Raw genomic sequence first — 22,325 nt, forward strand, 5'->3', positions numbered from 1 at the left:
ACCTGAACTTTGATTCTTCATTCTCCCACATCCCTGTTTTGACTGTTTTATATAGGATAGAGGCTGAAACAGATCTTCAGTAGTTTTTCCTGTTATAAGTTTAATTAAGAATGGGAAAATCTTACCCAAAGTCTGTTACGGTTTTTTCCTATACCAGCAAAGAATATAACTATTTTTAAGCAATTTAATGCCTAGAAATATATTTCAAGATGGTATGATTGGAGTACATGATTTGACTGGAAATATCTCTACTAGACCACATTGAAAAGACTCAAACTTTTCCAATGAGTACTAGTTCAATTAAAAAAAAAAAAACTTCATGGTGGTTTATAAGTCAATGCTTTATATCAATTCAAAGCATGGCTTCAGTTCTATTTTTATCCTAAGTCTTTACTTGTTCCCAGACTGCTATTTTTATCAAGATAACATGAACTGAAGACATTAAACAAAATGTGCTGAAATGTGTAGTCCCTCTCTCTTCAATGAAAGATGTTAAAATTTCTCCCTTACAGTGTCATTTTTCTTCACCATACTAAAACCATATGCTAGATGTCTGAACACACTGTAATCTCCCAATTTAAGAAATCCAATTGCTTCTATTAGTAGGAATATTGTTCCAGTCAAATGGTGCAGTTTCAGTTAAGTGCTAAATTCCAACTACAGCAATGCCTTGGTATTTGACAAGAACAGAATAATCAATGGAAAAGTAGATGGATTGTGCGTTAAGTCCTGGTTACCTTTCCAACTAAAAGATCTTTTATATTTCAAGACATTCATTTTTGTAGCATAATGACCTAAAGAAATATATCAACATTAAGTTAATCTGGAAATTATTTCTCACATATGATATCCAAATTTTCCTCAAAATTTCAGTTTAAGTGGTTTTTTGACATGACTCCAAAGCCATGACAAATCATCTCCCTATGCTTTTTAAGATTAAATTGTCTATCAGTAAGTATATTTGGCTACAAGGTACAAAATGTGCTTATGTTTTAATATCAATCTTTCTCATTCTGATTTTAATCTATATTGAGATAGCATTAAACAACATCATCTCTCATTATGTAATGGCTGATACTATGTTTTAACATCAATAACATACACTGACTTTTTATCAAATCAAGCTAAACACTTGTAAATTCTAAAATATTTTAAATAAAGGTTTAAATGCTTTTAAGTAATGTTTTAAGTTTAAAAGAATGTCCTAACAGGAATGATGGTCTTTAATAAGCTTTAGCATCACTACAGAGAGAGAAAAAGAAAAAGCACATCTTTCCAGTGTTTCGCAACTTTAAAATACATTTCTCGCTAAATTAGATATTAATCTCACTTTATACTACCTTAATATCTCAAATAATCAAATTCCTATTGCCATAAAAGGGAGGCCCATATTATCAGTGAGGGCAGAAACACAAGGAGGTAATAGTTTAGCCTTGTTCCCCTAAGATGATTTAAGACTGTTTTCAGGAATGGTTTGCAAGCTTTTGTATTTCCATTTTGCATTCTTAACTAGATTCATTGCTAAATAATTTGCATAATGAAATAATTAAACATATATGATTCACAGGGCTAGAAATTTCCTTCTGGCTTTTGTTTTTGATGTGGCACATATTTTATTAAAAAGGAAAAAAGGAAGGCCGGGCGCGGTGGCTCAAGCCTGTAATCCCAGCACTTTGGGAGGTCGAGGCGGGCGGATCACGAGGTCAGGAGATGGAGACCATCCTGGCTAACACGGTGAAACCCCGTCTCTACTAAAAAAAATACCAAAAAAACTAGCCGGGCAAGGTGGCAGGCGCCTGTAATCCCAGCTACTCGGGAGGCTGAGGCAGGAGAATGGCGTAAACCCGGGAGGCGGAGCTTGCAGTGAGCTGAGATCCGGCCACTGCACTCCAGCCTGGGCAGCAGAGCGAGACTCCGTCTCAAAAAAAAAAAAAAGGTAATATGGTAAGGTAAAAGGTATATGGTAATAATGTTATAAATAAAACCGGTCAAAAATGTTTAAATAGAAAAGAAATATTTTTAGAAGTTACGTATTTGACTCTGTGCCCTGTATAGCATATAGTGCTATGAGTAAATGAACTGCACGTTATGAACACATAGAACATTCAGGGGTAGAAATTAACTTTCTTTCTGTCACCAATGTCTAAAATTATAAGCAATAATTTTGGTGGACTGCCAGAGGTTCACACTAAATGAGTTATAAATTGTTACTAAAAAAAAAAACACTGTTAATATAAGCACAGGTACTTTTAAAAACCAAATTATCACTGTGTTTGAATACACAGCCCAATACTAATGAGGCTCTGGATTTATTATTGGGATACAGTATACATGATTCCATAAGTACATGTGGGTTGTTTTCTTTTAAGTTCATAATTAAATAGCTAATCATTTAATTTCAACCCCTGAGAGCAGGTGAAAAGGAAAGAGGTCAGGAGCAGAAATGAAAAAGAGTAAGTAGTTTTAGGAAAACATTGAAAAAAAAAACTGGGGGATGTAAAGAGGCAAGATTTATGATTTACAGATACAATGTTTTCCACTTACTCTTCACCCCCTTTTTCCCCTTTCTCTCCTTTTTGTATTGTTCCTTGAGTTTGGTAATTACTCCCTGGTCCACATTCCAGGCTTCAGGCATGAGACATTGGTCTTCCTTTTCTAAACAGAGTGAAACAAATGAAACAGTCTTTTTCAATAAAATATTGAACACTCTGAGTCAATATGTCTGAATGACATAACAACCATTTTCTTTATAGTATCACTAACTTAAAAAAAGTCAGTTTATTCATTATATATATATATATGTCACACAAAAAAATATAATCACTAAGAATAAATGATCAGTGTGATTTCCTAGAATAATAAGTTTCTCTTGAAAGACACACAAACACACACACACACACACACACACACACACACACACACCTGGAAGATTTTAGTGATTTTTAGTAAATTAAGCCCAAACACTTTACAATCAAGAACTTCTTGGCCAGGCGCGGTGGCTCACACCTGTAATTCCAGCACTTTAGGAGGCCGAGGCGGGTGGATCACATGAGGTCAGGAGTTCGAGACCAGCCTGACCAAATGGTGAAACAACATTTCTAGTAAAAAAATACAAAATGAGCCGGGCATGGGTACCTCATGCCTGTAATCCCAGCTACTTGGGAGGCTGAGGCAGGAGACTCTCCTGAACCCAGGAGGCGGAGGTTGCAATGAGCTGAGATTGTGCCACCGCACTCCCGCCTAGGCAACAAGAGCAAAACTCTGTCTCAAAAAACAAACAAACAAAAACAGAACTTCTCGTTTTCAGAATTCCACTAGGACTAACACAAAAAGACACTTTGTATTAATTTATGTGATGAGAGAAAATTATTATTTAGAGATTGTACAAAATAAACTCTAATGATCTTTTAAAGAATTTGATATTTTTGCCATGTGTTCATCAATAAGTGATAATTGCCGGGCGTGGTGGTTCACGCCTGTAATCCCAGTACTTTGGGAGGCCGAAGTGGGCGGATCACGAGGTCAGGAGATCGAGACCATCCTGGCTAACACAGTGAAACCCCGTCTCTACTAAAAATACAAAAAATTGGCCGGGTGAGGTGGCAGGCGCCTGTAGTCCCAGCTACTCGGGAGGCTGAGGCAGGAGAATGGCATGAACCCGGGAGGCAGAGCTTACAGTGAGCCAAGATTGCACCACTGCACTCCAGCCTGGGCAACAGAGTGAGACTCCATCTCAAAAAAAAAAAAAAAAAGTGATAATTTTTATTTTACAGGCTTAATACATAGCATTTGTTAAAAACGTTATTAATCACCCTTCATTTAAAATTTACAATTTAAGTGATGTTAAGTTTATACATTCTTAAAACAGGAAACAGCTTCTAGTAGTAAAGAAAATCAATAATCAATTGTCACTATTTCAAGAGAAGAAAATTTAAAGAATGTTATATATTTATATTTACTATAAAACAACATAAATACTATATAATGCTATGTAAATGTTAACTCAGAATGCTAGCTTGAACCAAGACTGGTATCTCCAACTGCTCATTCTACATTTCCATTAGGAAGTCTAACAGATACCTCAAAGCAAACATACAAAACCAAACACCCAACCTCTCTCCCCACCCAATCTGTTCCATCCAAAGGGTTCCCCACCTTATTTGATGACAACTCTATATGTGCACTTGCTCAGAGCAATACCCATTCTTTCCCACACCACATTAAATATATCAGGAAAAACTATTTTCTCTACCTTCACAAATTTCAACATCTGGCTTCTCAGCACATCTACTACTTCTCTGACCACTATGATCTCTTGCTAGGATTACTGCAATAATTGCTTCCCCTCCCCCAAGTCTATTATCAACACTGGTTTCCTTGTGTAGTCTATTCTCAACGTAGCAGCCAGTGATGGTTTAGAATAAAATATCATGTCACCCTTCTTGCTCAAATCCCTCCCATGGCTCCCCATCTCACCACTGGTCTACATGGCCCAAGATGATCTGGTCATTTCTTACTACATTCTCCCTAGAATCACTCTGCTGTAGCTACTCTGGCTTCCTTAAATTTCTCAGGCATGCCAGGGATGCTGCTATCTTAGGGCATTTGTGCTGGCTTTCTTCTTCCTGAACACTTCTTCCCCAGATGGCCAATTCTCTCATCATGTCTTTTACTCAGTTGTTACCTTCTCAATGGGGCTTCTCATGGCCACTATATTTTACGGGTTTTTAACTTAAATATATATATACACACATATTTATTTATTTATTTTGGAGGCAGGATCTCATTCTATCAAACCAGCTGGGGTGCACTGTCACAATCTCAACTCACTGCAGACTTGACCTCCTGGGCTCAAGCAATCCTCCCACCTCTGCCCCGCAAGTAGCTGGGACAACAGGTGTGTACCACCATGCCCAGCTAATTTTTAAAAAATTTTTTGGGCCGGGTGCGGTGGCTCAAGCCTGTAATCCCAGCACTTTGGGAGGCTGAGACGGGCGGATCACGAGGTCAGGAGATCGAGACTATCCTGGCTAACATGGTGAAACCCCGTCTCTACTAAAAAATACGAAAAACTAGCCGGGCGAGGTGGCAGGCGCCTGTAGTCCCAGCTTACTCGGGAGGCTGAAGCAGGAGAATGGTGTAAACCCGGGAGGCAGAGCTTGCAGTGAGCTGAGATCCGGCCACTACACTCCAGCCTGGGCGACAGAGCGAGACTCCATCTCAAAAAAAAAAAAAAATTTTTTTTTGTAGAGATGAAGTCTCGCTAGGTTGGCCAGGCTGGTCTCAAACTCCTGGGCTCAAGCAATCTTCCCACCTCAGTCTCCCAAAGTGCTGGGATTACAGGCATGAGCCACTGCACCCAGCTAACCACTCTATTTTGAATTGTAAACTGCCCTCTCTACCCTACACTGACCTGAGCTCTCCCTATCTCCCTTACTCTGTACTTTTTCTACTTTCCAAAGCATTTATCACCTTCTGACATACTATATCCTCTTAGTTGAATGTAAGCACCAGAAGCATAAGGATCTTTACCTAGAAAACCTGGCAAATAGAAAGCACTTGATCAGTATTTGTTGAATGAATGATCGGAGTAAACCAAAGTGAATCATAATAAACAGAAATCTGTTTTTAACAATTTGAGTTTCAATCCAGTTTAGACAACTGTTTCCTGGGCCTCTGAATATAATACTATTAAAAATCACTTTAAACAACACTTTTACACACTTAACTATAATCTATCAATAGGAAAAACATTCTTTATCTTCCCAGAAAGATGTAACAATTAAAAATGTTAATTTTCATCAATCAAGTCTTAATAATAAATTAAACTAGATGGCTTTTGGGTCCCCAGAATGTCTTCAGGTTTTTGAAGTTAAAATGTAGCCTTATAATCTTACTAGACTCATAAAAACAATAATAATCATGGAAGATGTATGGTAAAATCTTTTTGCTTGCGAGACTCTAGCCAGATTCTGAACCTAAGCATATTCCTCTTTTTTTTTTGGTGGAGTGGGGAGGCAGTACAGTAGAAGAGAGATGGAGTGAACCCTTAAAATGGTTTAAATGTTCACTCAATTAGACAAGTTTTGCAATCTAGTTTTTGTTAATTTGTTAAAAGTGAACCCTTTGAATCTGAATTATAAAATTCTAAAACACACAAGTCAAACGACTGGTAAAGAAATCTCCAGTAAACTGAAAGATTCCATTTACTCATGCTCACTAACAGAACTATCCAGAAAACTCAGTTGTGAGAACAGTCACACATGTGACTCATATAGTAGGCTAAGTAAAATGTACACACATGTATCATATAATACACTGAGCTATGACTCATACATTAAAGTAAAGGAAGTTATACAAGTAACAGTGCAGCTGTCCTTGGGAAAAACCAACCTCCGGTACCCTTGCGATATGATTCACAATTAAAACAACCAAGTATATCTATGCAGATGTGTGATACCTCACAGAAAGACCTCAGTGCGGCACGGCAGATGCAGCTATGTTGGTGGACTTGCCTAAAATATGAGTAACTTGATACACAAGCTCAGCAGGGAATAAGACAGAATAGAGGCTTGTTTCACTTTAACTTCCATTTGGTTTCCAGACCTGCTTTCTTGAAAGAAAAGCCAGTCACTAGATAGCCACTGTATTCTTCAGTGACTAAATAAGTATCTTAGATAATTCTTCAATTATTTGCTACAAAAAAAGGAAAGAAGTGCCATTGGTACCATGACAGAGTCCCTGAAGGTAATGGAAAATTTACACGGTTTAAGGAAAAGTAAAGGCATAAGAAAAATTTATTGTGTGCTATGGTTATAAAGTTACTATTGTCAATATTATCAATGCACAAGAAAACTTTCTTTTTTTTTTTTGAGACAGAGTCTCACTCTGTTGCCCAGGCTGGAGTGCAATGGTGCAATCTCGGCTCATTGCAACCTCTGCCTCCCAGGTTTAAGTGATTCTCTTGCCTCAGCCTCCCAAGTAGCTGGGATTTCAGGCACCCGCCACAATGCCCAACTAATTTTTGTATTTTTAGCAGAGACAGTGTTTCACCAGGTTGGCCAGGCTGGTCTCAAACTCCTGACCTTAGGTGATCCACCCGCCTTGGCCTCCCACAGCGCTGGGATTACAGGCGTGAGCCACTGCGCCCGGCCCAGAAAACTATTTTTTAATGATTCTGGGGCAAATGAACCTACCAATCATCCTAGAAAGTAATTTTCAACTGAATCCAAAGGGCAAGAAGTCAGCTGGACTTAGAAATACAATCAGTTTCTTGCTCTCATAGGAAGCTCCAATATAAAAGCAAAATAATACACTACAAGTGACTATCCCTTTCCCGAAATGCTTGGGACTAGAAGTATTTCGGATTTCAAATTATTTTGGATTTTGGAATATTTGTATTATACTGGTTCAGCACCCCCCAATCCAAAAATCCAAAATCCAAAATGCTCCAATGCATATTTTCTTTAAGTATCATGTCAGTGCTCAACAAGTTTCAGAATTTGGAGCATTTCAGATTTCAAATTTCACATCAGGGATAGACAGTCAACCTTACTTAAGTAACTTACTTAACACCTCAACAAAAAGAGTCATTAAAAGATTCAACAAATGGGCCAGGCCTGGTGGCTCATGCTTGTAATCCCTCAGCTTTGGGAGGCCGAGGCGGGCGGATCATTTGAGGTCAGGAGTTCGAGACCAGCCTGACCAACATGGTGAAACACCGTCTCCACTAAAATACAAAAAATACTCAGGCGTGGTGGAAGGCACCTGTAGTCCCAGCTACTCCGGAGGCTGAGGCAGGGGAACTGCTTGAACCCAGGAGGCGGAGATTGCAGTGAGCCAAGATCATGCCACTGCACTCCAGCCTAGGTGACAGAGTGAGAACTCCGTCAAAAAAAAAAAAAAAGAGATTCAACAAATGCCCTTATTATAATGGTTTGTGATAACTAAGCAGGGGGCGGGGGGAGGTTGAAGTCTACCCTGAATGCAAGGCAGAAAAATTAGCAACATAACAAAATATCTCTTCTAGACCTTGTGCTACTGGGATTGCTCAGTATTTACAGAGGAAGAACATCTCCTTGAGGCAAGCACAAATCAATTTTATTGTATAATGTCTCCGATGGAAAAGAAGGTTACAAAAAATCTATTTTAGTTTGTTAAAAACATTAGGAAACCTTTTCCTTAACTTACCTAACAGAGTTTTCTTATCAGTCACTACATATAATAACCAAGCAATCGTGAAGGAGGAAAAATTTCAACAAAATTTTTAAATGAATGAGAGAAGGAAAAGATATCTTACTTTTTTCATTTTGGCTTTAGAATTCTTTCATTTTTCCTTCAGAGAAGAAACATACCAAAAAAACAGGGATTTAATTAGTATTTCTAACGTGTATAACTAAAAATGTAAAAAAAGAAGTTCTTCATTTTAAGCAAAACACACTAAGTAACAGTTGGACAGAAGTAATACCTGTGTTCCAGTCTTATAGCCTGTGTTCTAGTTCTTAAAGGTATATGAGAATCTGTATTTATCCCAAGTAAATTAACATAGAAACAGAAAACCAAATACTCACTTACAATTCAGAGCTGAATAGTAGGTACTTATGGACATAAAGACAGCAACAAAGACACTGGGGACTACTAGACGCGAGAGGCAGGAAGGGTAGTAAAGGCTGAAAAACCAACTGGTAAGTAAGGGTACTATGCTCAGTACATGGGTGACGATATCATTCATATCCTAAACTGCATCATCACACAATACAACCAAGTAACAAACCTGCAAATGTACTCCCAAAACTAAAATAAAAGTTGAAAAAGAAAAAAACAAACAAACAACCAAAAAAATACTATTTATAAACAGGGTAATCTGTATAATTTGGGACTTAAATCTTTTTTATTGAGGAGACCACTCAATATTGAAAAGATAACAATTGGCTGCAAATTATTTACATATATGGGAAACTGAAATCAAATCTTCAGTTATTCATGCAACATGAAGAAATGATTTTAAAATTCATATGGAGAATTCAAGTTCAAACATCATGAAAGGTTGGACCCAAACCAACAGATCCCTATCCTCTTCTGGGAAGAACATAATATAAAACTTAACTTTAAAAAAGTAAATACAAGGTTGGGAGCAGTGGCTCATGCTTGTAATTCCAGCACCTTGGAAGGCTGAGGCGGGCAGATCACCTGATGTCAGGAATTTCAAGGCCAGCCTGGCCAACATGGTGAAACCCTGCTTCTACTAAAAATACAAAAATTAGCCGGGTGTGGTGGCGCACACCTGTAGTCCCAGCTACTCAGGAGGCTGAGGCATGAGAATTGCTTGAACCCGGGAGGTTGCAGTGAGTTGGGATCATGCCACTGCACTCCAGCCTGGGTGACAGAGTGAGACTTGGTATCAGAGAGAGAAAAAAAAAAAGAGTAAACACACTGCTGAGCTTAGAAAGAAAAACAATGAAAAATGTCAGGTGCCAGTAATAAAGCATAAACATAGCCAGACCCTGCTGCTGCAACTCAGTGGGATATCTGTCCTGGCTATAAGCCTTAATGCCTGTATAAAAAGTCAATATACAACTCTAAGTAAGATTTCTTTACATATGTTACAGACAATTAAAAATATAATTTCAATATAGCACTGCTTTGAATAGCAAAAAAAACTAAGAGTACTTTTAATGATCTATGCACAAAATTTTTACAAGAAAAATTAAACAACTTTTTTTTTGAGACAGAGTCTCGCTCTCGCACCCAGGCTGGAGTGCAGTGGTGCGCAACCTCCACTCACTGCAACCTCCACCTCCCAGGTTCAAGCGATTCTCCTGCCTCAGCTTCCCGAGTAGCTGGGACTACAGGCGTGTCCCACAACGTTCGGCTAATTTTTTGTATTTTTAGTAGAAACGGGTTTAACCGTGTTAGCCAGGATGGTCTCAATCTCCTGACCTCGTGATCTGCCCACCTTGGCCTCCCAAAGTGCTGGGATTACAGGCGTGAGCCACTGCACCTGGCCAACAACGTTTTTAAGGTCATAAAAATGAATAAATATCCTATGGTGAAGAACAGTAAAAAAGAAAAGAAAAAATATCTATTTAATATAGCTGTTTAAATAAAAGTAGATAAAAAGTTCATAATGTGGTATATCTACATCTAAATAATAAATTCTATAAAACAGTTTTATATCATGTTTGGAGCTACTTTTATCTTTATGGATGAAATATTAACTTAAAGGAACGTCTATTTCAAATAAAAAAACGGGTTCATCTTTTAAGAAAACTTAGTGGAAGTTTTCATATAAAGATAAACAAAAAATAATATCAAAACGATACATTACATTCTCCCAACAAATAAATACTTGCCCAAATATTAAGCCATTAAGGTCTTTTCAATCTAGCAAATGTTCTTAAATTTCAGTGGGTGAAAAGCAACACAAACCATAAATCTTATCCTAAATGTCTTCATGAAAATCTAAATATAAACTTAAGAGTATTTGAATATTTGCAGATCACAAGGTCAGGAGTCTGGGACCAGCCTGGCAAACGCAGTGAAACCCCGTATCTAATAAAACTACAAAAAATTAGCTGGGGGTGGTGGCGGGCACCTGTAATCCCAGATGCTTGGGAGGCTGAGGTAAGAGAATTGCTTGAACCCTGGAAGCGGAGGTTGCAGTGAGCTGAGATCGCACCACTGCGCTCCAGTCAGGCAACCGTGTGAGACTCTGTCTCAAAACAAACCAACCAACCAATCAACCAGAAAACATTTGGCTGGGCACAGTGGCTCAACCTGTAATCCTAGCACTTTGGGAGGCTGAGGTAGGAAGATCACTTGAGCCCAGGAGTTAGAGACTAGCCTGGGCAATATAGTGAAACCCATCTCTATTTTTTTATTAATAAATAAGTAAATAAATAAAAGCAATATTCATCAATAGTATCATTTAGTGTAATTTTCTGTTTTAGTTAAAATTCTCAAATATGGGCAAAAATATGTCATTCATTCATTCATTCATTCATTCATTCATTCATTCAGAGATGGGGTCTCACTATATCTCCCAGGCTGGTCTAGAACTCCTGGGTTCAAGTTATCCTCCTGCTTCAGACTCTGGAGTCGCTGAGATTACAAGTATGAGCCACTGCGCCCAGCCTTATTTAAATTTAACATAAGTTGGAAAACTTTAATGTCAAAATTCCAACTCTCGGCCGGGCACAGTGGCTCACGCCTGTAATCCCAGTACTTTGGGAGGCTGAGGCAGGCGGATCACCCGAGTTCAGGAGTTCAAGATCATCCTGGCCGAGGAGGCAAAGCCCAGTCTCTACTAAAAGTACAAAAATTAGCTGGGCTTGGTGGTGCACACCTGTAGTACCAGCTACTCGGGAGGCTGAGGCAGGAGAATGGCGTGAACCGGGGAGATGGAGCTTGCAGCGAGCCGAGATTGCGCCACTATACTCCAAACTGGGCAACAGAGCAAGACTCTGTCTCAAAAAAAACAAAAAAATCCAACTATTTTCTCATTAATACTTTAGCATGTCTTAGCTAAGTCTTCTATACAATCACATCTCTATGCCATTAATTTGTATTGAAATAAATATAATTGGACATTTAACAAATCGATACATTCTAAAATCTCATTGTGAGGTGTCAGAAAATTGCAAACAACTTTTTGCAGATTCAAAACCAAAGACTCTTGTAAACTATTTGAAAACAGGGGAATGGAAATAAGGTAATCTTCTGTATGTTTGCCTCTCACCTTTCCCCTATGCCAAAGCACAATCCTGAAAAAGTAAATTACAATACCAAATTATAGCATGTAATCCTATTTCCTCTGTATAAGGACTCTACCTTCTCAGCGGCAGAAAAACTTAAGAAAAATTTTTCAGCCAAACATTAAAGAATGCTAAATAATGTTTAATTTCAAAATGTGTTAAATACAAATTAATTATTTTTCACAAGGTTTAGTAAATTCTTGCTGTCATGAACTGTTATGAACTGTGAAAGATTACTATGTTAGTCATATTTACCTTGTGGATATGTGAATACTATAGAAGTTACCTACCTATAAATGCAAAATATGGTCTACACTTTAAAAACAGAGAAAGCGGGCTGGGCACAGTGGCTCACGCCTGTAATCCCAGCATTTTTGGAGGCCAAGGCAGGTGGATCATGAGGTCAGGAGATCGAGACCATCCTGGCTAATACAGTGAAACCCCGTCTCTACTAAAAATACAAAAAATTAGCCGGGCATGGTGGCAGGCACCTGTAGTCCCAGCTACTGGGGAGGTTGAGGCAGAAGAATGATGTGAACCCAGGAGGTGGAGCTTACAGTGAGCCGAGACCGTGCCACTGCACTGCAGCCTGGGAGACAGCGAGACTCCATCTTAAAAATAAATAAATAAACAAACAAACAGAGAAACCGGCTGGGTGCTGTGGCTCAAGCCTGTAATCCCAGCACTTTGGGAGGCTGAGGTGGGTGGATCACCGGAGGTCAGGAGTTCGAGACCAGCCTGGCCAAAATGGCGAAACCCTATCTCTACTAAAAATATAAAAATTTGCCAGGCATGGTGGCAGGTGCCTGTAATCCCAGCTACTAGGGAGGCTGAAGCCGCCCCGGGAGGCAGAGGTTGCAGTGAGCCGAGAGTGCCATTGCACTCCGGCCTAGGCAACAAAAGCAGAACTCCATCTCAAAAAGAAATAAATAAATAAAAACAGAGAAGCCAATTACCCATTCCTTTTCCTCAAAGAAGCAAAAAATTTCCTAGTCCTCCCTTAACAGGTCTTAATGTAATCTAATTTGTAGATTTGTCAATTAAAGAGCAGGAGACCAACAGTTAATGTGCCAGAATAGCTAAACAGAAAGAAAGATTTTGTCACTTACTTTCCCCAATATATTTAGTTTTTTTGAAAACTAGTTTCCTAAACCCTTCATAAGAAAAATGTGTGCTCTTGTTTTAAGTGAAATGTATACGACACATAGTAAAAATATAACTTCAAAATCGAAGATGAAATATCCTTAAAATTTCGCTTTAGGGTTGAAAGAAAACCTTGAAAGTAGGAAGTTATATTAGGTAATCAGCAGAACTATACGGTGTAGCAGCCAAAAAATTACAAGTGTGAAAATAACTTCATCCTTTTTTTATGAGACAGGGTCTTACTCCGTCACTCAGGCTGGCGTGGCTTGATCATGGCTCACTTCAACCTCCCCAGGCTCAAATGATCCTCGCATCTTGGCATCCCAAGCAGCTGAGACTACAGGCACACGCCACCATGCCCAGTTAATTTTTGTATTTTTTTTGTAGAGATAGGGTTTTGCCATGTTGCCCAGCCTGGTCTCAAACGTCTTGACTCAAGCAATCCTCCCACCTTGGCCTCCCAAAGTCCTGAGATCACAGGTCTGAGCCACCCAGCCAACTTTATCAATTTTTTTAAAGAATAAAACATTCAAAATTTAAAGTTCAACATAGTTAAGCTGGCCCCAAAGGAAAGCTCCAATGAGGCTGAGAGTGGTGGCTCATATCTCTAATTCCAGCATTTTGGGAGACCAAGGTAGGAGGATCACTTAAACCCATTTTGAGACCAGCCTGGGTGACATGGCAAGATCTTGTCTCTACTAAAAACCAAAAACAGTTGCCAGGCGTAATGGTGCATGCCTGTGATCACTTGAGCCCAGGAGGTTGAAGCTGTAGTTTGTTGTATTCAAGCCACTATGCTCCAGTCAGGGATCAGAGTGACACTTTATCTCAAAAAAAAGAAAAGCTCCAAGGAAAATGAAGTACACAGAGTGTAAACTAATGAAATAATGAAATTCTTCAATCTCAAGAGAAAATTTCTTTCATTTTCAATCTCTGTCTCTGTCTCTCTCTCTCTCACACACAAATATACATACATCTGATGAAATTACTCACTTTTGTTTTGAAGGATTTATCACAATCCTACCTTAAGTCGATTCAATTACTTTCTTCAGAAAGTATGCCATTGGGCCAGGCACAGTGGCTCATGCCTGCAAACCTAGCACTTTGGGAGGTCGAGGCAGGTGGATCACCCCGAGGTCAGGAGTTCAAGACCAGCCTGGCCAACATGGCAAAACCCCGCCTCTACTAAAAATACAAAAATTAGCTGGGCACGGTCGTGGGCACCCGTAATCCCAACTACCTGGGAGGCTGAGGTAGAAGAACAGATTGAACCTGGGAGGCGGAGGCTTCAGTGAGCCGAGATTGCCGCACTGTACTCTAGCCTGGGTAACAGAGCTGGACTCCATCTCAAAAAAAAAAGTGTACCTTTGTTCTGTTAAATAACTTGATAGCGATAATGTCTCCATACTAGAATGATCTATGCTGTGGAAGTTTCCCCAAAATACTTGTTTTAACTCTTATTAGATGTTTAAAATATTCGATTTTTTAGAACATTTTGAGAATAAAAATTCTATGCCTTGTACAAACTGTCAAATCTTAAACTACAATGACTGACTGACTACAATTTTCTAACTTTTTTTTTTTTTTTTTTTTTTTTGAGACGGAGTCTCGCTCTGTCGTCCAGGCTGGAGTGCTGTGGCCGGATCTCAGCTCACTGCAAGCTCCGCCTCCCGGGTTCACACCATTCTCCTGCCTCAGCCTCCCAGGTAGCTGGGACTACAGGCGCCGCCACCTCGCCCTGGCTAGTTTTTTTTTTTGTAGTTTTTAGTAGAGACGGGGTTTCACCGTGTTAGCCAGGATGGTCTCGATCTCCTGACCTCGCGATCCTCCCGTCTCGGCCTCCCAAAGTGCTAGGATTACAGGCTTGAGCCACCGCGCCCGGCCTACAATTTTCTAACTTATACTTCTTTTTGCATGTAAGATGTCAGAAATGAGATCTCCAAAAATCCTCTAAAGTCTCATAATCAATTTCCACAAAAATCTAGATTTGCAAGTTCTACTGTCTAAACAGAAAACAGAATATTCTATTTAGTAATTCAAATTATTATTATTATTATTATTTTTTTTTTTTTTTTGAGGCAGAGTCTCACTCTGTCGCAGGGGCTAGAGTGCAGTGGCCGGATCTCAGCTCACTGCAAGCTCCGCCTCCCGGGTTTACGCCATTCTCCTGCCTCAGCCTCCCGAGTAGCTGGGACTACAGGCGCCCGCCACTTCGCCCGGCTAGTTTTTGTATTTTTAGTAGAGATGGGGTTTCACCGTGTTAGCCAGGATGGTCTCGATCTCCTGACCTCGTGATCCGCCCGTCTCGGCCTCCCAAAGTGCTGGGATTACAGGCTTGAGCCACCGCGCCCGGCCGTAATTCAAATTATTTTTATACTGTATTTTTTTTTTTTTTTTAAATGAGGTAGTTATACAATGTTCTTTAAACATACACACACAAACACCCTGGATAAAGGGTGCTAGTAGTAACAAGTTCACAGAATGTTCAATATTTCAACATTATAGTTAAGATGTTGCCCTCCTGGTAAAATATAAATTTCTTTTATTTACTTAACATCTCTGGTTGGATCCAGTATGCTTCCTTACCCCAGTCTGTTCCATCGCCTGCACTTCTAGATTCATTGTCTCCTTCCTCTGATGTAACCAAGAAGTCAAACTCCTTTAGAGCTTCTTTTGTATCTCGATCTTCACTGCTGTCAGACAATGCTTTTTTCCTAACAATCTGATGAAAAAACATGCTAAATTAAATAAGAGATAGTTTCCCTTCACCACTGAATAAGAAAATTCAATTATTTTCTTCAGAAAGTGTACCTTTGTTGTGTTAAATAACTGTACGATCTAACTCAGTGAAAATCACATAGTTTTAAAAAAGATGTACATTATAAATTTTAAAGCAGTAATTTAGACTTTGTTCAACGGTATTACGGCTTGTTTTAAGTAAACCAATGGAACCACATACTGAAATATAAGACATGTATTGAAACAGCAGCTAGTTGATTTACAAGGTACTTTGTTAGGTTCCCATAATTATTTCTACTGTCCCAACCTTGCATCAGTTTTCTCTAGTGGCTTTCCATGTATTTAATTTTTTCCCTAAAATGTTGATTTTTCAGAGTGCATCTAACTTAGATTTTACACCAAATTGGTAAAGGCTGTTATGTTTCATTTTTCTATATTTAGAAATAACTCTGGAATTATAAATCCAGTTGAAGGGCTAAAACTTAAGCTTAATACATGCAAAGACAATTTTTGAGATCTACACGCCTAAGCTCTTTATGAATTATCTCCTTCTCAATCACCTTTACCAACATGGGCATAAAGAAATTAGGATGCTAGGTTTGCATTTTCTTTGAATAAAATTTCAATATCTCAGTTTCTCTCGACTTCAGCTTCTTCACTTCATGCAAAACAGAAATAGCATGATATGATCAAATGTTATCACTGGACTATAGTGAGTGGCTTAAAAATACAAAAGTTTTACAGACAGACCAACAGGATAGACTAGAGAGTTCAGAAGTAGACCCCAAGACATGACAAACATGTAACTTGTGTGGCCCTGTTCCCATGCTGATAATTGGTATCATTCATCAATCACAGCATTCGTCATCAAAGACAAGATACAGCCTCAGAAATCCTTCTCAGCACAGCACTCCAAGAAACCACTACCAACAGAACAAAGGTGGCATCATAGATAAAACCTATCTGGCCTTAACTGTCCTGGTACATATAAAAACTGGATAGGAGAAATCAAAGGAGTATTTAATGACACTAGAATAATTTGTTTAACTATTTGGGATATTTTCCTAAAATCAAGAAATACTTCTATGCTTACAGCACCTCCCACTCTTAACATCTAGCAAATCTATTAGACAAACAAAAAAAGCAAGATCAGTGTGGCAGACTGGGACAGAAAACCCATGCTGAATGTGTATTCTTTTATAAATACAAACCATATTCTAATATTCTGTTCTAATTTTCCCTAGGTAGCCAGCCTAAGGTAGAAAGGTGTATCTGGGCCGAGCACGGTGGTTCATGCCTGTAATACCAGCACTTTGGGAGGCCGAGACAGGTGGATCACAAGGTCAGGAAGCCGAGATCATCCTGGCTAACACAGTGAAAACCCCGTCTCTACTAAAAATACGAAAGAAAAAATTAGCCGGGCGCGGTGGCGGGCGCCTGCAGTCCCAGCTACTTGGGAGGCTGAGGCAGAAGAATGGCGTGAACCCAAGAGGCGGAGCTTGCAGTGAGCCGAGACTGCACCACTGCGTTCCAGCCTGGTGACAGTGTAAGACTCCATCACAAAAAAAGAAAAAGAAAAAGAAAAAGAAAAAGAAAAAGAAAGGTGTATCTGAAGAGTTATGCCAACAGGACACCCCAATTCTCAGAGTTCTACATATAAATATATTGCCTAATCTATCTTCTTTTACCCTAGAGGCTTAATGTCTCCCTCTTCTAGACTCTGATGCGTTGCCAGCTGTAATTCAGAGGGACCATCACCAACATCTTACAGACAGAGTCCTTGTTCTCACTGCCTGACAAAAAGACCAGGGAAAATCCATAAGAAGTACGTGGAACTTCAAATTGCAAGTCTGAATGTATTTTCAACATTAAATACGGTATTAAGTAACAAAAGCAACTCTTGGGGAAAAAAACCTGTTACTAGTCTCATCGCCTCAGTATAACCTTACGAAGAATAAAGATAAATGACATATTTATTACTATCATTGCAGATTACTATTTACTAAGTATCCTACTTTAAATAAATAAACCAAAAGTCCTCTGCTTTTAATGTTTAGGTATAGAAGAAAAATGAATTGTGTTTACCACTGGAGAACAGGATTAGAATAGGAAGGGGTACAGTTTGTAATAATAAGCATATATTACTTTTCTTCCTGACATAGAAGGTTCCACTCCACTTCCACCTTCAATCAGCTTATAAACCAATTTAAGAAATTAAGAGAAAACCAAAGACGTTATGGGTTGCATAGGATGTCTAAGCAGATTAGAAAAATGAATAAACTGTCACTTCAAAAACCATTAGGAGGGCCATGACACAAAGGGACACGGGATTCTTTATACTGTGGCTAAAAAAAGAGTTAATAGCTCTTAGTTCCATTCTTTTTCCTCCTAAAGTTCCTGAATGTGGAGACTAAATGTTGCTGCAGAAGTTAGCCTTCACACAGTTTGAAACTCATCACTTTTTACACGCATGTATAATCTCAAGGTTGTTATTACACTTAACTGGTGATGATGAGAATGCTAATAATAATGACAGCAAAGAAAAATAAGGGCCAAGTGCAGTGACTCACGCCTGTAATCCCTGTACTTTGGGAGGCCGACAAGGGTCGGCCTCATATGAGAAAGAAGAGCCTCATATCCTCTTCTTTCTCTTTGCCATCTTTGGAGTTTGTTCTTCAGGTTACATGTGGGATTATTTTCCACCTCTGCATCTTCTTCTTTTTCTTCATTATCTGCCTCTTCACCTTCTTTTACATTTCTTTCTTTCATTCGTTCGTTCGTTCATTCTTTTTTTTTTTTTTTTTTTTTTGAGACGGAACTTTGCTCTTTTCACCCAGGCTGGAGTGCAGTGGCACAATCTCGGCTCACTGCAACCTCTGCCTCCGCGATTCTCTTGCCTCAGGCTCCTGAGTAGCTGGGATTATAGGTGTATGTCACCATGCCCCACTAACTTTTTGTATTTTTAGTAGAGACAGGCCTCATCATGTTGGCCAGGATGGTCTTGAACTCCTGACCTTGTGATCCGCCCGTCTTGGTCTCCCAAAGTGCTGGGATTACAGGCGTGAGCCTCTGCGCCCAGCCAAAACTAAAAAAATTTTTTAGTGCAGTGGTATGATCATGGTTCACTGCAACATCAAATTCCTGGGTTCAAGCGATCCTCCTTCCTCAGCCTCCTGTGTAGTTGGAAATACAGGTGTGTGCCATCACACATGGCTAATTAAAAAAAAATTTTTTTTTAGATATGGGGTCTTGCTATGTTGCTTAGGCTTATGTTGCCTGGCCTCAACTGATCCTCCCACTTCAGCCTCCTGAGTAGCTGGGGTTACAGGCACAAGCCACTGCACCCAGCACAGAACTACTATGATCTGCACTAATTAGAAGACAGTATATTTATTATGTTGCTTACTTAAAAAGATAACAGTCTATGGTTTAGGAATTTCTAGTAAGATCATATGTAATAGTTTTAATAATTGGTTTATGAATGTTTTAAATATTTAAATTGATATTACTAACAGAAACATATAGCATCATGATTCAAGGCATTATTTAATACTGAGCTATGAATGAAGTATTTTGATGGAAAAATAATATCTCAATGCCAGCATCCCATAGAAATCACAAGGGGCTACACAATTTCCACATGATCAGGACACAGAAAAAGTGTCACAGAAATTTAGGTTTTTCCTTTTACTATGGTAAATTGAGACATATGCTACTACTGCTTGTTTGGATAAGAAAAATTGGAAGTTACTACTTGAAGTTCAAATAATTTCCATGGCAAGGTTTTATCAGTAGAGTACTACCGAATAGTGGTGAGGGAAAACAATAATCTGGTAGTAGTAATTTGAGTCTCTGATGGCGCCCAAGAAACAGAAGGCATAAAACACAGAGAGGTTACACTTAGAAAGCACTTTATAGTTAAACAGATCATTTTCGCACATATTGTCTCTTTGTTCCTCACAAAATCCTCCATGGTTAAAATGGCTATTTATAACGATCCTCATTTTACAAAGGAAAAAAACTAAGCCTGAAGCATTAAGAAACACAAATAGTGGCAAAACTGGAGCTTAAACCCAAGTCTTTATTTAGAGGTCCAATCTGCTTTATATTACTTTACCTTCCTCCTCTCTATTCATAAATTAATGTGAAAGAAAAAATGCAAACATTTTCCTAGACAAAGCAAAACATGTCCTCATATCTTAAAAAAGAAGGAAAAGGAGTAGGAGGAAGAAGGAAGAAGAGAGAGAAGGGAGAAGGGGAGAAAAGCGAAGAGAGAAGAAAAGGGGAAAGAGGGAAAAAGACACAAAAATAGAGAAGGGAAGAGAAATAAGTAGCTACTTAGAGACATCTCTCATTCCAAGAAACTGCCATGGGAAAGTCAATAAGCTTATAAACATCTGAACAAAACTTGAGAAGAATCCTAAACAATTTTGAAGAAATCTAATGGAAGAGTTCTGAAAGTCTACAGAATTTGTCTACTAAAACAATCCTGACAAGAGAGACAAAAACTGCATATATTAGAGCTGATGCTAGTCGCCATCAGGCACCATGATGTGTCTGTCAATTCTATTCTCTTATAACAACCAATAACCCTGCATTGTTTTAACACACAATATTTACTATATTCATCTGCCCCACAGAAAAGTTGTCCTGTTCAATGAATGAACAAAAAGTCAAAAAGTGAGGAATTTCAAGAGAAAGCTACTATACTAAAAATATTCTTAACTTGAAATCAATATTACAAACTCTCATAAATGTCTCCGAATTCATGAAAAAGAAAAAGCTAGGGGTTAAGATTAAAGAACATGGATTCTTTTATGCATTATACAGTATGTATTATAGTCCCTAAAAATATTTATATCGTATGAGTTATCTAACTCACTGTTGAAGTATCAATGACGCTTTTCTCTCTTCCATCAAGGTCATCATCTTCATCTTCATCACTGAAATCTGCAGCTGCACTTTCAAGGAATTTGAAATTATCCAGCACGGAGGCAGAATCTGTTAACTCTGATTTTCTGGTGTAAAACGTGTACATACTGCTTAGTTAATCTTTTTAACTTCGACAAAAGAATTAACCCATGATATGTTGCATTAACTTCTGTTTATATGGTAACTATAAATCCCAAATCACATTATCTACATTGATTCTTATCAATTACACTCCCACAAATTTAAAAAGCAATACATGAAGTGGATACTCTTTAAGTACTTTGTAATCCTTCCTTCCTTCCTTCCTTCCTTCCCTCCTTCCCTCCCTCCCTCCCTCCCTCCCTCCTTCCTTCCTTCCTTCCTTCCTTCCTTCCTTCCTTCCTTCCTTCCTTCCTAGCTACCTACCTACCTACCTACCTGAGACAAAGTCTCTGGGCTCTGTCGCCCAGGCTAGAGTGCAGTAGTATGATTTAACTCATTCCAATCTCAGCTTCCTGGGTTCACGCAATTTTCCACTTTCAGCCTCCTGAGCAGCTAGGATTACAGGCATGAGCCACCATGCCCTTATAATTTTGTATTTTCAGTAGAGACAAGGTTCCACTACGTTGTCCAAGCTGGTCTCTAATTCCTGAGTCCAAGTGATCCGCCTGCCTCAGCCTCAGTCAGCCTCCCAAAGTGCTGGGATTACAGACGTGAGCTACTCATATCTATTTAGATTAGTGGTAATCTAATGTAAAAACTCCCCTTTCTGATTCATTATTATTTTGATCCTTACACCAACCTTAATATATTTCTTTTTTAAAAAATATTTTCATTATCTCTACCTCCTTTTTTCTCTACTCTTATCTTCTCTGCAACTCTCCCTTTGACCTCTTACATAAGTTTCCACAACTAAAAAAATAATATGTCATTTTTCTCTGATGCAATCTTGTATTTCTGCTTAACAGCTAAAGTAAAAGGGAAAATGTGTACATAGAGTTACTAACAGCAATACACTAGTCAAATTAACATTGCTACTAGACTTGACTCTGTTGATTAACAAGCCATTAATCTCTTAAAAATGGTTGAATTTTCAAATATATGACTTGAATTTAGTTCCCTCAAAATAAATTTCGTAAAGATTCCAATGGCCAGTACAGAAAGATTTATCTCCAGTTCATTAGGTAATCTTTTAGACAGAGAGGATTTTCCCGAAAAAAAAAAAAAAAAAAAAAACATATATATTACACACACATATATATAGAAAGCACTATGGACAAAATTTTCAAAAGAGATCTACCTTAAATTTCAAATCTGCTTACAGCTTTGTTTGGTATCACCCTCCCCTAACTCTTTATCCCTACTGAAATCGGACAGATTAGCAACAGTATCTTTGTCATTCTTAAAAGACAAATCAAGGCCAAAATGCACAAGAGTGGTCTTCCCTGAAAGTCTTTACTGAAGGTTATTAAAGTATGCATTATAGTTATCAAAAACATTTATACTATCGGCCAGGCATAGTGGCTCATGCCTGTAATCCCAGTACTTCTGGAGGCCAAGGTGCGCAGATCACGAGGTCGAGATTGAGAACATCCTGGCCAACACGGTGAAACCCCGTCTCTACTAAAAATACAAAAAATTAGCCGGGTGTGGTGGCTGGTGCCTGTAGTCCCAGCTACTCGGGAGGCTGAGGCAGGAGAATCGCTTGAACCCAGGAGGGGGAGGTTGCAGTGAGCCGAGATCACGCCACTGTACTCCAGCCTGGCAACAGAGTGAGAC

The 22,325-nt window shown here is 38.8% G+C and overlaps 1 protein-coding gene across 1 annotated transcript in view; it reads right to left on the minus strand.

Annotated features, from left to right (window-relative positions):
* Positions 1–22,325, minus strand: part of STRN (striatin) — a 132,623-nt gene that overhangs the window by 41,829 nt on the left and 68,469 nt on the right. The window contains exons 6-8 of the mRNA XM_010373189.2: positions 20,518–20,653; positions 15,483–15,618; positions 2,545–2,655 (exon numbers count right to left, since the gene is read on the minus strand). Of these exons, the coding sequence (XP_010371491.2) occupies positions 2,545–2,655; positions 15,483–15,618; positions 20,518–20,653 (383 nt within the window). The remainder of the gene's footprint in view (positions 1–2,544; positions 2,656–15,482; positions 15,619–20,517; positions 20,654–22,325) is intronic.

The sequence above is a fragment of the Rhinopithecus roxellana genome, chromosome 17, assembly GCF_007565055.1.
Source record: "Rhinopithecus roxellana isolate Shanxi Qingling chromosome 17, ASM756505v1, whole genome shotgun sequence".
In the NCBI taxonomy this organism is placed as follows: Eukaryota; Metazoa; Chordata; class Mammalia; order Primates; family Cercopithecidae; genus Rhinopithecus; species Rhinopithecus roxellana.